Source organism: Onychomys torridus, chromosome 12 (assembly GCF_903995425.1).
Source record: "Onychomys torridus chromosome 12, mOncTor1.1, whole genome shotgun sequence".
In the NCBI taxonomy this organism is placed as follows: domain Eukaryota; kingdom Metazoa; phylum Chordata; class Mammalia; order Rodentia; family Cricetidae; genus Onychomys; species Onychomys torridus.
In genome coordinates this window covers 68,801,556-68,815,082 of record NC_050454.1, presented here as the reverse complement: position 1 = coordinate 68,815,082, position 13,527 = coordinate 68,801,556, and the positions used below count along the sequence as shown (strand labels likewise).

Below are 13,527 nucleotides of genomic sequence, written 5' to 3'. Positions count from 1 at the left end.
CCAATATGAACTACAGACTAAGACCTCGTCTCAAAAAAAAAGCCAAAGAAAACTACTGAGAAATTTTCAAATTCTGCTTATTTGCAAAGCCATGTGTTGAAATATGTACAAGGCTTCTCCAGCTACAAGTTTTTTAATTAGGGTAAAATAACAAGTACAGACACATCAAGGCTCTGCAGACTCCCCATAGCATATCTTTTTAACCTTTCAAGTATACTCATTCCCCTTCATTTTCTAAACCCAACTGAACGATATCTAAACCAACAACCAAAAATACTCCTTTTGACTCAAGATCATCAGAAATCAAGCTTAACTCATACTCTATTACAATGTAAAACATGACTCACCCAAATCTGTTAGACGTTTGGGTGATCTGCCTCTTTCAGAAGACCTGGATCTTTTACGACGAACGGGAGATCTACTAAACCTTCTTCTCAAAGGTGTTCTTGATCGCCTTAATCTGACTGGCGATATACTGAAGCTTCGTCTTCTTACCACAGACCTTGATCTTCTCCTGCGGCTGGGGGTGCGGCTCCTGCGGCTGGGGGTGCGGCTCCTGCGGCTGGGGGTTCGGCTCCTGCGGCTGGGGGTGCGGCTCCTGCGGCTGGGGGTGCGGCTCCTGCGGCTGGGGGTGCGGCTCCTGCGGCTCGGGGAAATGCTGAAACTCCTCCTTCTACCAACAGATCTAGACCTTCTCCGACGACTAGGAGTGTGACTCCTACTCCGCCGACTTGGAGTTCGACTCCGAGCTCGAACTGTTTTCCGGTTGTCCCGGGAGCTTGATCTTTTCCTCTTCCTTTCCCTGGACTTGGACCTGTGCTTTGGAGATCTCTTGCGCTTCTCTTTTGATACAGACCGTCTTCCTCTAGACTTAGATCTTGATCTGCTACTCCTCCTCCTGCGTCTTGAACGTGACCGTGAACGTGTCTGAGAACGATGAGACTTGGACTTGGATGACCTCTTCCTTGCTCTAGAGCGAGACTCACTGGTACGCTTGCGTGACTTGTGTTCCGAAGACTTGGAACGCTTACTCCGAGACCTTAACGAAGAGTCCCGTTTCTTCTCTTTTTCACCTTTGTCACGGTTTTTATTTTTCTTGCTTTTTTCATGTGTGTCTTTAACTTTTACAAAAATTTCATAATCATCCTTTTCCTCTGAAGAAGACTCTGAAGCTCTTTCTGGTATACTAATTACAACTGGACTGGCAGCCAATTTGTCCCGTTCAACTTCACTTGCAAGTAAAGGTCCTTCAATGCCAGCTCTAAGGCTTGTAAGTCGTTCCATGTCCTTAGGAAGTAATGGTCTCACTAAGTCGGCTTCATTAATCTCATCAATGCTGGCAGGATACACTGAGTCAGGAACTGTTTCTTTATTGGGAAGAGGTACTTCTTTATCTTCACTGCTTTCTTTAGGGCTAAGAGCAACTGCTACTGTCTGGTCACTCTCTTTTATAGGTAATGAGTCTTCTGTATCCTTACAAACAAGATTTGTAGATGGTAAATCAAGGTGAATGTCTTTAGCAGGCAAAGGTCCCTCTATGTCAGCTTCACTGCCACCACTGGGGCTGGTGGAAATCACCATGTCATGTTCAGTATCTTGGGTAGTTAAAGATATTTCAACATCATATCTACTATCTAAACTGGGAACAGATGCTGTGACAAATTCCAACCCCTTACTAGCTCCCATTGTATCTGGTTCCAGAGCAAGTTGGGAAGATAGACTTCTTCCTACATCAGCTTCACTAACAGCAGGACAGGTATCCAATTCTGTGACTTCCTTTGTCTCCACGACGGGCAAAACTTTCTCTTCACTTGTTTCACCAAGAGGACCAATGGTAGCAGCACACAATGTATTATGCTCCACATCTTTAGCAATGAAATGACTGTTTATAGCAAGGTCTGCATTTCTATCATATTCATTTTCATACAAGTCACTTTTCAAGTGTCCTCCATCATGTGGCTCTTCACCTGGATGTAACAGACTGTCCTGCACACCAACCTCTGGACCAAGACTTTGATCCCCAGAAAGTAAATTCATTCCTGTCATAACATGTGATGACAGAACACTGGACTCCACTACTGTTGGTGAAGACTCTGAAGCCATCTCAGGTGATATTATTTGAGTATGCTCCAAAACGGTGACAGCGGGTTCTGAAATTGCCACAGTGGGTTCCTGTCCAGGAACCCATGGTTCTGAAACAACCGTAACAGGCTGAAGGACTGGTACTGCTGGTTCCAAGACAGGCACAGAAGGCTCCAGGGAAGAGACACCTGACCCTGCAGTTGCAGCATGCTCTGGGTCAGCCAAAGCTGGGAGCTCCGGGACAGCCACAGGAGGCTCTGCGACAGGCATGGAGGAAAGCTCTGGAGTAGTCATAGCAGGAGGCTCGGGGGCAGCCACAGCAGGAAGCTCTGGAACAGCCACAGTGGGGGTTTCGGGAACAACTATAATGGGAGGTTCTGGGTCAGCCACAGTAGGAAGTTCTGGGACGGCAACAGCAGGAGATTCTGGGGTAGTCATAGTGGGAGGTGCTGGAACAGCCATGGATGGCAGCTCCAGACTGCTCTCTGCTGGCTGTGACATAGTTACTGCTGGCTCCAGGAGGCTCACAGATACCTCCGATATAGCACGTCCCGATGGCCTCATGGAATCATATGTTTCTGATGTCTCCAACATAGCAGAAGGCTCTGATAACACAGCTGGTTCAGCTGACATGGTAGCCTCAGAAACCATGTAAGCCACTGGTCTCTCTGTAACAATTTCATGTTCTGCTACTACAGCAGACTCAACTGGTGCTGATATAAGTGAAGATTCTGGCTCTTGGGCAGGTTCTGCAACAGTCATAACAGCCTCTGATGCTAACATTGAAGCCTCTGATTCTGACACTGAATAACTAGCAGGTACTGCCAAAGGCTCTGAAATCTCACTTTGACTCACAGGAGGCTCAGGCTGTGCTACAGATTCTTCAGTAGGTAATGTCACCTCTGTAGGCCAAGTATTGTCAGCTGTTAATACCGCCTGCTCGGTAGATAATGCTGAACCCTCTGGTGGTTCCTCAGGAGGCAATGGTGGTGTCATTGGTGGTTCCTCAGGTGGCAATGGTGGCATTGTTGGGGGCTCTTCAGGAGGCAAAGGAGGCACCATATATGCCTCGGTATAGGAATCAGTGTAAGAATCAGTATAAGAATCAGCTGCCATAGACATCATTGATCGATCAGTGTAAGATGACATCATAGATCGGTCAGCTGCAGAGTACGATGACATCATAGACCGGTCAGCTGCAGAGTACGATGACATCATAGACCGGTCGGCACCCATGGACATCATAGATCGATCAGCCATAGGGGACATCATGGAGCGCTCGTAAGCTGACATCATAGAGCGTTCATAAGCTGACATCATAGAACGCTCAGCCATAGGTGACATCATGGAGCGCTCATAAGCTGACATCATAGAGCGCTCATAGGCTGACATCATAGAGCGCTCAGCCATAGGAGACATCATAGAGCGTTCATAAGACATCATAGAGCGCTCATAAGATGACATCATGGAACGTTCTGCAGCATAGGACATCATCATAGAACGTCTAGATGCTAACATCAAGGGTCTAGGTGCTAACCTGTATGGCCTAGGTGCTATTCTATAGGACCTGGGTGCTATTCTGTAGGGTCTAGGTGACATCCTATAGGGATCAGGAGTTAGTCTGTAGGGATCATGGCCTAATCTATAGGGGTCCTGTCCTAACCTATAAGCATCATGGCCTAACCTATAGGGGTCATGACCCAACCTATAGGGATCCTGAGCTAATCTGTAAGGATCCTGAGCTAACCTATAAGGATCAGGAGATTTTGAACCCATCATAGCAGAATCTTGGGTACTAGATGCTAGCATTTGGGCATCCATGGTACCAGATGCTAACATCTGAGCATCCATGGTGCCAGAAGCTAGCATTTGAGAATCCATAGCACCAGATGCTAACATCTGGGAGTCCATGGAACTGGTTGCTAACATCTGGGAGTCCATGGAGCTGGTTGCTAACATCTGGGAATCCATGGAACTGGATGCTAACATCTGGGAGTCCATGGAGCTGGTTGCTAACATCTGGGAGTCCATACTGCTGGTTGCTAACATCTGGGAGTCCATAGAGCTGGTTGCTAACATCTGGGAGTCCATGGAGCTGGTTGCTAACATCTGGGAGTCCATGGAGCTGGTTGCTAACATCTGGGAGTCCATGGAGCTAGTTGCTAACATCTGGGAGTCCATAGTGCTAGAGGCTAACATCTGGGAGTCCATGGTGCTAGATGCTAACATCTGGGAATCCATGGTATTGGATGCTAGCATCTGAGAATCCATAGTGTTGGATGCTAGCATTTGGGAGTCCATGGTGTTGGATGCTAACATATGGGTCTCCATGGTGTTAGAAGCTAACATATGGGATTCTTGGGCCATCAAGGGATCCACTCCTACTGTTACAGAAGTCTCCCCCACCAATGTAGTAGGCAGCTCCTGTGCTACCGTATTATAGGATTCCAGCGCTGTCGTCGAGGGCACCTCCAGAGACTGCGACACGGTCATCGTTGACAGCTCCGATGTTGTCACCACAGACTGAACAGAGATCTCCAGCGCCACAGTTGCCACGGGCTGCCCAGGCAACTCTGGCGCCCCAGGCTGCCCTGGTAACTCCAGTACCCCTGTTGCCAGGGGCTGCCCCAAAAGCTCCAGTGCTCCAGCTGCCCCAGACTGCCCCGAGAACTCCAGTGCCCCAGCTGCCATAAGCTGCCCAGGCAACTCCAGTGCCCCGGTTGCCACAGGCTGCCCTGACAACTCCAGTGCCCCAGTTGCCGAAGGCAGCCCTGACAACTCTGACACCCCAGTCACTGAAGGCTGCCCAGACAACTCCAGAGCTGTGGTTGCCACTGGCTGTCCTGGCAACTCCAGCACCATCGCTGCCTCCGGCTGCCCCAGCAACCCTGTTGCTGTTGTCACCTCAGGATGCCCAGGATGTTCCACCGTCGTCATCGCCACAGGCTGCTCGAACTCTGTCGTCGTCACAGGTTGTTCGGTCAACTCCATTGCTACTGTTACTGCAGGTTGCCCTGTCAATTCTATTGCCGCTGACACTGCAGGCACCCCTGGCAACTCCTGTGCCATCACAGGTGGCTCTGGTACCTCCTGTGGTGGCTCCAACCCCACGGATGGCGCTGGAGGCCCTGGCAATTCCTGCAACAATGGTGGCACTGGTGTCACAGAGGGCCCCGGCAACTCAGGCACTACTGTGGCAGGGGGCCCTGGCAACTCAGGCACTGGGGTAGAAAGGGACCCTGACAACTCTGGCACTGGGGCGGCAGAGGGCCCAGGCAACTCCAGCACTGGAGTCACAGGGGGCCCCTGCAACTCCAGCATGGAGGTCGCAGGTGGCCCCGGCAACTCCAGGGCTGAGGCCACCGACGACTCCTGCAGCTCCACCGCTGTGCTCTTCGGCAGCTCCAGTGACTCCTGAGGTCTTGTCAGGGCTGAATCTGCGATCTCCGATGGGGCTTCTGCAGGCTGCTCTGGCAATCTTAGTGCATCAGTTGTAGATGGCTCTGGAAAACCCATTGGTGATGTGCTTGGTTCAGGGTGCACCTCAATAGGTGTCTCTGATACTATCATGAGGGCTTCTGACGGCTCAAGCACTTTTGCTACGGGAAGCTCTACCGGCGTGGTCTTTGATAGCTCTGGAGCCGTAGTCTCCAAAGATTTCAGCACAGACTTCTGATACTCCACTGACATTGTTACAACGGGCTCAGGTGACTTCAGCGCTGCAGTTGACATAGGCACCGGCGCTGCTGCTGCTGCAAAGGAATCCAGAATCTTTGTCGGTGATGGTTCCATCATTACTGACACAGGCTGCTCAGACTGCTCTGAGATTACTGGTGTAGATCCAAAGGACAGTTCTGCAGGCTTGGTAGCAGGCTTCGGAGTCTCTAACAGATGTGACTCCTGAACCTCCACCAATCCTACTGGAGGTTCCAGCACTACAGGGGTTTCATTGGCCTCAGAAAAGCCAACTGCTCTTACAGGATGTTCCAGTGTCATCCCTGAAGATTCAGAATCAAACTTTAAAAAGGAATCAGATTCTAGATCAACACTCCCATCATGATGAGATTTCAACCTGGACTCAGGTTCTTCTGGTTGCCTTTTATATTTTTTTTCCTTTTCTTTCTTCTTTTTCTTCTTTTTATTTTTGTGCTTTTTATGCTTCTTTGACTTTTTGGTGGGAACTTCATCTGTAGGATCTGTTTGTACAGATACACATCTACTTTTTCTGGAGGCCTCCTTCAAGTCTGGAAGTAATGAAAACTTGTCAGCCATTCCCCAAAGTAGATTCATACAAATTGCCACTTGTTTCATTTACATGTAGAAGTCATTGTATAATTAATATTACTGTAAATAAAATTTACAAAATAATCTATTGTCTATTAACCAGTAAACCTGAGGGCTGCCATCTCTCCAGGATTTATAAAACTAAAATCATGAAAATAAATTCTTGCTAACACAAAAACCTATTTAGAACTGAATGAATTATATTTTAAGGTAGGATATAGCTCAAAGTCAGAGTGTTTGCTTAGCATGTACAGAGACTTAGCTTCAATTCTTACCCCTAGCGACGGGGGGGGGGGGGGGGGGGGGGGGGGTCGTCATTAAAATCTAAAGTTATTTTTTTCCTTAGGGTCAATGACACAGCTCAGTGTGTAAAGACACTTATAGCCAAACCTGATGATCTGAGTTTAATCACCAATATAGAAGAAAACCAACTCCACAAATTACCTGACTTTCACAAAAAGGCAGTCTACATACACATGGCTGTTTACACATGCATGCATGGATACTTACCCACTCATATGTGGGTACAAAAACACAATATTTTGAAAATCATTCTTTTCTTAGGCAGGGTATGATGGCACATGCCTTTAATCTCAGCATCCTGTAGGCAGAAGCTAGCAGGTTTCGGTGAGTTCAAGGCCAGCTTGGTTTACAAAATTCTAGGCCAGTCAGAATTACAAACTAAGGCCTTGTCTCAAAAAAAGGAAACTCCCCCCACAACCTTTTTGTTCTCAAATTATAGCAAGTTTTTAAAAATTATGTCAATGAATTTACTTCATATTTTGTTTCAATTTCTATTAAAAGAAAATAACTCCCATTACAGCAACTAATAAGATTAATGTCCAAAGATAAAAGTCTCTCATTTAAATAACTTCTACTAATATTTCATTAGCCCTCATTTATACAGGAAGTGATATGTCACTTGCTCGGCTTAAAATTTGATAATCCTGGGGCTGGAGAGATGGCTCAGTGGTTAAGAGCACTGGCTGCTCTTCCAAAGGACCTGAGTTCAGTTCCCAGCACCCACATCAGGCAGATCACAAAAGATCTGACACTTTCTTCTGGTTCCCACAGACACCTGCACATATTCACACACATGTAATTAAAATTTTTTAAATTGACAAATCTTAAGGAAATGCTAGTCAAATATAACAGGGATTCCTACTATCAAAGAAAAAAATACCAACACTAAACATTGTATCAGAAGAAAATGAATCATTTTCTATTGCTTATTTCACAGCATAAAATAGTAGTTTATACCTAAACAAACAAGAATGCCAGAGCCATGATCTAAGCAAGACTAGCTGTTATTTTAAGCCATGTCTTATCAGAGAGAACCATACCACACACCTAATTCCTACAATTAATAATTTATTTTTGTGGTTAATCACAAACTCTTCATTTTTTTAATTATTTCTTATTGGGTTTTGCCTATATGTGTATCTGTGTGAAGGTGTTGGATCCTGGAGTTACAGACAGTTATGAGCTGCCATATGGCTGGGGATTAAACCAAGTCATTTGTAAGCACCAATTATTTAATCAATTCCAAAAAGGAAATACTATGCAATGACTGTACTTCAACTTGCTTTGTACAAACAAGTCAACTTTTGTTTTGTTTTGTTTTGTTTTGTTTTTTGAGACATGGTTTCTGTGTGTATCCTTGGCTGTCGTGAAAATTGTTCTGTAGACCAGGCTAGCCTTGAACTCAGAGAGATCCAACCGCCTCTGCCTCCCAAGTGTTGAGATTAAAGGTGTGCGGCACTATGACCTAGCACAAGTCAACTTCTAAGCATGGGATTTAAAACAAACTCTAAGGTGTCTTAAAAACCACTAAAGATTTAGTTTGGACTTTACAAAATTGATACTTAGGGGCTAGAACAATGTGCTTAAGAGATTGTTCTGCTCTTGCAAAGGAACCTGACCAGTTCTCAACACCCACTTGGTGGCTCACAACTCTCTGAACTACAATCCATAGGATCCAATACCCTCCTCTTGCCTTCAGGCACCAACCACACACAAGCTACATTTCCATATACTCAAATACGTTCATATATGCAAAATAAAAATTAGGGAAAAAAAAAAAAGACACCAAAACCCATCTTAAAAAGAACTGATATTAATACAATCCTTCAAAGACACATATAGAAAAATCCTGCCATTTTAGTCACAACAAAACAATTAGAGATTAAAAAAATCTTATTTTACCAGTAAGTCAAGAAAGTGCTCCAATATCCATGTTTGAATATAACTGTTTTCAAAGGAGGAGCTTAAGACACTATAAAAAATGATTAACCTAGCCAGGTGTGATGGCAGAGGCCTTGAGAGGCAGAGGCAGGTGGATCTCTCTTGAGTTCAAGGCCAGCCTGGTTTACAGAGTTCCAGGACAGGCTCCAAAGCTACAGAGAAACCCTGTCTTAAAAAACAAACAAACAAAAAGATTAACCTAGAAACCATGCTACCAACATTAGAAATTTTTCAGACTTTTAAAGTTACCCTCGACGTACCTGGCTTGTATCGCAGTTCTGTGTCTAGGACCCCAGAAAGGACTTCCTCTATCTTCTGCACGATCTCTTCATTTGGGAGACTCCGCGTAGAGGACGCTGTGTCACCCGCCTGGCTTCCTTCAATTGGTGCGTTTGTTTCCCCATTCAGCTGGCCTTCACTCCTTCCGCTTCACAAGAGAACATTTAATCTTCATGAATACTGTTATCACACCATGATTCAACATTAACAACCTAATGAACATAATCTTACATGACATTATATTGCCCATACAACTCACATTTTCTAGTTCATGTTTGCCATTAATAATTCTTCTTAACACTAGCAGATGGAATGCTTTTATTTTTACACAAAGTTTCCAGAACTGTGATAGAGAAAAGTCCTTAAACGCATACTTCTAAGTTTTAAAATAAACTAACTTAAAGCTTTCAGTTACCTAAGTATTAATGAGCCAATACACAAAGAAAAAAAATAGATGACCCAACATTATGGCAGAAAGTGTGGCCACAATAAAGTCACCCCTGTACACCGTTAACAACCAGTCAAGGCAGACACTGGGTAAAAGGTTACTTGCAGCTTTTCTTCAGGTTCAGACTTTGAGTGAAATGTCTTTGAATTTAAAAAGGAAATAGTATCCAGTAATTTACACCTATTAAAAATTCTGCACCTAAACAATTCTTGTAATTCAAGAAATTCACACAGAACTAGTTTATACTAATAGTAAAATGGTACATGGCTTAACCTATTTTCAGATCACAGGGCCAAAGAATATTACTGTAGATAAAACAAGGTCACTCATGTAAACATTTTTACTATTTTTGTGTACACTTGCCAAAAAAAAAAAATTAATCATTGTTTCAACTAGAATTTTACAAATTGAATACACATAAACTACTACCTAACAATTTCATTGGAGAAACAAAACACTGTAGTGAGGAATGGCTGGTTTTCTAATAACGCTCGTAGTACTGACGAGGGCCACTCTTTTGTCATTTTGTTTTTAAGACAAAGTTCTCACTATGTAGCCCTGGCTGGTTCCAACTGACAGCATGCACATCTGGCCTGCCACATATTTTTAAAAAATCATGCAATCTTAACAAAACTCTACAATCAGGACTATTATTCTGTTTCTATAAATGGAAGAAATGTATCTGTACAAAATAAATTGTGTATTTTAGTCATCTAAACGTTAGTCTCACCATCCATACTAATGAGTACATAAGCAAATGGGGGAAAAATAGCTTGCTGGAGTGGCAAATCAAAAAAAAAAGTTTTAGACCTATCATGCCCTATAGCATGCTGTTTGTTGAAATGCTCTTTGCAGACTTTATAAAACAATTATTTTACACTTTTTCTAAGCATTTATACATACATACCCTGGTTTTTTTGTTTGATTTTTGAAACAGGTCTCTTTATTCTGTCTGGCCTGGAACTCACTACTTTAGACCAGCTTATAGGGATCTTTCTAACTCTGCCTCCTGAGCACTGGGATTCAGGAGCTGGGCGGTGGTGGAGCATGCCTTTAATCCCAGCACTTGAGAGGCAGAGCCAAGTGGATTTCTGCGAGTTCAAGTCCCAGCCTGGGCTACAGAGTGAGTTCCAGGAAAGGCTCCAAAGCTACACAGAGAAACCCTGTCTCAACCCCCCCCCAAAAAAAATTAATTAATTGAAAAAAATTTTTGAAAGACCCCTCCCCCCAAAATTTGTGGTTTTTCAAGACAGGATTTCTCTGTGTAGCTTTAGCTGTCCTAGACCTAGCTCTGTAGACCAGGCTGGCCTCCAACTCTCAAGAGATCCGCCTGCCTCTGCCTCTCAAGTGCTGGGATCAAAGGTATGCAACACCACCGCCCAGCCAATAATTTCTTCTTAAAGCTACCAGGATGTTAATTACAATTACTGAAAAGCAATTAGAATTTCAAGCCACTTTGCTATTCAACAATGTGTCCTGAAAAGGGATTTAAGTAGTTATGAAAAATGTTGAAATTATTGAGACTTCAAAGGACATAATATATGTCTAAAACACACAATACAAAAATGATCACATTAAGAGAAGACATATGGCTGAGGGGTGGTGATGCACGCCTTTGAGCCCAGAAACTGGGAGGCAGAGGCAGGTAGATCTCCAAGTTCAAGGCCAGCCTGGTCTACAGAGTGAGTTCCAAGGCAGCCAGAGTTGTTACAAAGAAACCCTGTCTCAAAACCCATCCTCCAAAAAAGAGAAAAGACATGTTTATATTGGAGGAAAGAACCTAATTTCAGTAGTTAATTTTGTTTTCTCTTTTATGGTTTCTAAGTTTTCTACTACAACAACCAAGAAAAAGCCACCACTCATATTGTAATAAAAAGCTATAAAAACACCGGAGGGGGTGATCACAGGCCTTTAATCTCAGCCCTTGGGAGGCAGCGGCAGGTGGATCTGTGATTTTTTGAGGTCTATATGAGTTCCAGGACAGCCAGGAGCCAGGGCTACACAGAGAAATCCTGTCTCAAAAAAAAGGGGGGGGGGGTAGGAGGGGGGGTCTAAAAACAAGGCTTATTAAAACAAGTAAATACAATTAGTACAGGAAACTACTTAAACTTTCAGAAGGGTGGCTGTGGTAGCACAGGACTTTAATCCCAACAGAGGCAAGCAGATTGCTGTGAATTCAAAGTCAACCTGATCTCTATAGTGAGTTCTAGATCAGCCAGAGCTAGACAGTGAGACCCTGCCTCAAAACAACAAAAAGAGAAGGGCAGTGGTGGCGGACGCACTCGGGAGGCAGAGCCAGGTGGATCTCTGTGAGTTCGAGGCTACAGAGTGAGTTCCAGAAAAGGTGCAAAGCTACACAGAGAAATCCTATCTCAAAAACAAAACAAACTGACAACAAAAAGAAGTTTCCAGGAAAATTACATTCCCTTAGCCAATGCCTCAAAAAAAAAAAATTTTTTTTAAAGGCAACGTAGTGGGGATATATGTAGTCCTAATTTAAAAAAATAGATGGACGGTGGTGGAACACATCTTTAATGCCAGCACTCTGGAGGCAGAGGAAAGTGAATCTCTGAGTTCAAGGCCAGCTTGGTATACAGAGCGAGTTCCAGGACAGCCACCTATACAGAGAAACCCTGTTTCAGAAAAACTAAAAAGGAAAAAAAAAAAAAAAAAAATTCAGAGAGTGGTAGTAGCTCAAGCCTGTGATCCCACCCATCACTTAGGAGGTGATGAGTGGGAGGGCAGTTTCTGCTACATGACAAGGCTGTTCGAAGTGATATTAGAGCCTGTCCACAAGAAAGGGAAAAAAAGTACGAAAAAAACTACATCTTGGAAAAAAAAAAAACACAACACGAAAATTCCAGCAATAAAATATTATTGCACCAATAACCCTAGCTAATAATATAATTTAGGTACATAAATTTACAACTGCTTATCAGCTGATTTTCTAATTCACATATTACTGTTCTCAATTTACACCATTCGTAAGAACATTTTTAACTTGGAGTATTTATTTTTCAAGAACTCTTTCTTACTGTATTTTAAAGAAACGGCCATTTTATACGAAACGAACTAAAAGAAAACCATTTAACATAACCCGCACTATTTTCCGGAGTAAACAACTTCGGAAATTTCTTCCACTTGAAATTTTGGGAACCAAGTAATCTCTTAAGTCTACTAGCAGCGACAAAAACAGCGCGATGATCTTCAAATCTGCCCATTAAGTCAGAGTAGCAAGAAAAATAACAGATCTACACACAGAGTCCACTTCCTAATTAATAAAATTAAGCAGTCACTACTTTCCAAGCCCCCTTCTATCCCTCTGTCGAACATTTTATCATGCGTCTGATACTGAACTGAGATGTTTGAGTTTACAACTGTTAAAAGAGATCCGGTCTAACACTAACTGGGGCTCGAGCAGTCTAATAAACAGACTCCGGCCGCCAAACGATCTGAAGCGTACAACAATAATGAAGTTTTAAGATTACCCAAGAAGCGGCCGTTAGAGACCCTTTCCGGCCGTAGACGCCGGCCGGCGAAAGGCGCGGAGGCGGGGAGGGGGAGGGGAAAGGCGGCGGCGGAGGAGGAGCTGGAGAAGGAACTAGGCCCGTCCCTGGTGGACACTGGGCCTCGGAGTAGCTGAAGGGTAGGGGATATTCAAACCGAAGAAAGGTGAACCTCTTATCTCGAAAAAAGAAATGGCGTGTGCGAACACCACGGAAGGGGCGATCTTCCTCGAAAGGAACGAACGGAAGATTGGGGGGATGGCCCGGAAAATGGATCCCAGGCCCAGGCGGGGCCGTAGCGGGGCCCGAGCCGAGAAACGACGGCGTCTCCGTGAAAGATGCCACGGAAGGATAGACGAGGCCCTAACAGCCCGCGAGGGGCAGAAAAGTCTGGGAAGAGTTTACCTGGAAAGCTCCTGTTGTATTTCCCGGAATTTACTGACCACGAAAGACCTAAAAACCTGCTCGATGTCGGCCGCCATGGCGTCCGCTCCGTTCTCTCAACTCCTCCTCGCTAGTCCTCCAGGCTCCCAGCATGCCTCTGGAGGAGGCGCAGCGGCCAATTCCTTTTATCCCTTTCCTTATTGGCTCGTAGGGGCGCGTCCGGCCCGGCACGCTCCACCCACGAGCCAATCAGCGAGCACCGCCCCGCTCTCCTCCGCTGTTTCTGAGCCGCTGGGGTAG

At 44.6% G+C, this 13,527-nt stretch overlaps 1 protein-coding gene across 10 annotated transcripts in view; it reads right to left on the bottom strand.

Annotated features, from left to right (window-relative positions):
* Son (SON DNA and RNA binding protein) overlaps window positions 1-13,409 on the bottom strand; it is a 33,416-nt gene extending 20,007 nt beyond the window's left edge. For 7 of the 10 annotated variants that reach the window (XR_004946312.1, XM_036203519.1, XM_036203524.1 and 4 more), the window contains exons 1-3: window positions 13,249-13,388; window positions 8,871-9,037; window positions 348-6,326 (exon numbers count right to left, since the gene is read on the bottom strand). Coding sequence is in view for 9 of the 10 variants with exons in the window: in XM_036203519.1 (XP_036059412.1) it covers window positions 348-6,326; window positions 8,871-9,037; window positions 13,249-13,325 (6,223 nt within the window). In the remaining variant the exon portion in view is untranslated. Of the gene's footprint in view, window positions 1-347; window positions 6,327-8,870; window positions 9,038-13,248 lie in introns of all 10 variants that reach the window. The other 3 variants (XM_036203520.1, XM_036203528.1, XM_036203525.1) reach the window with 2 other exon arrangements.
* Window positions 13,410-13,527: the final 118 nt, after the last annotated feature.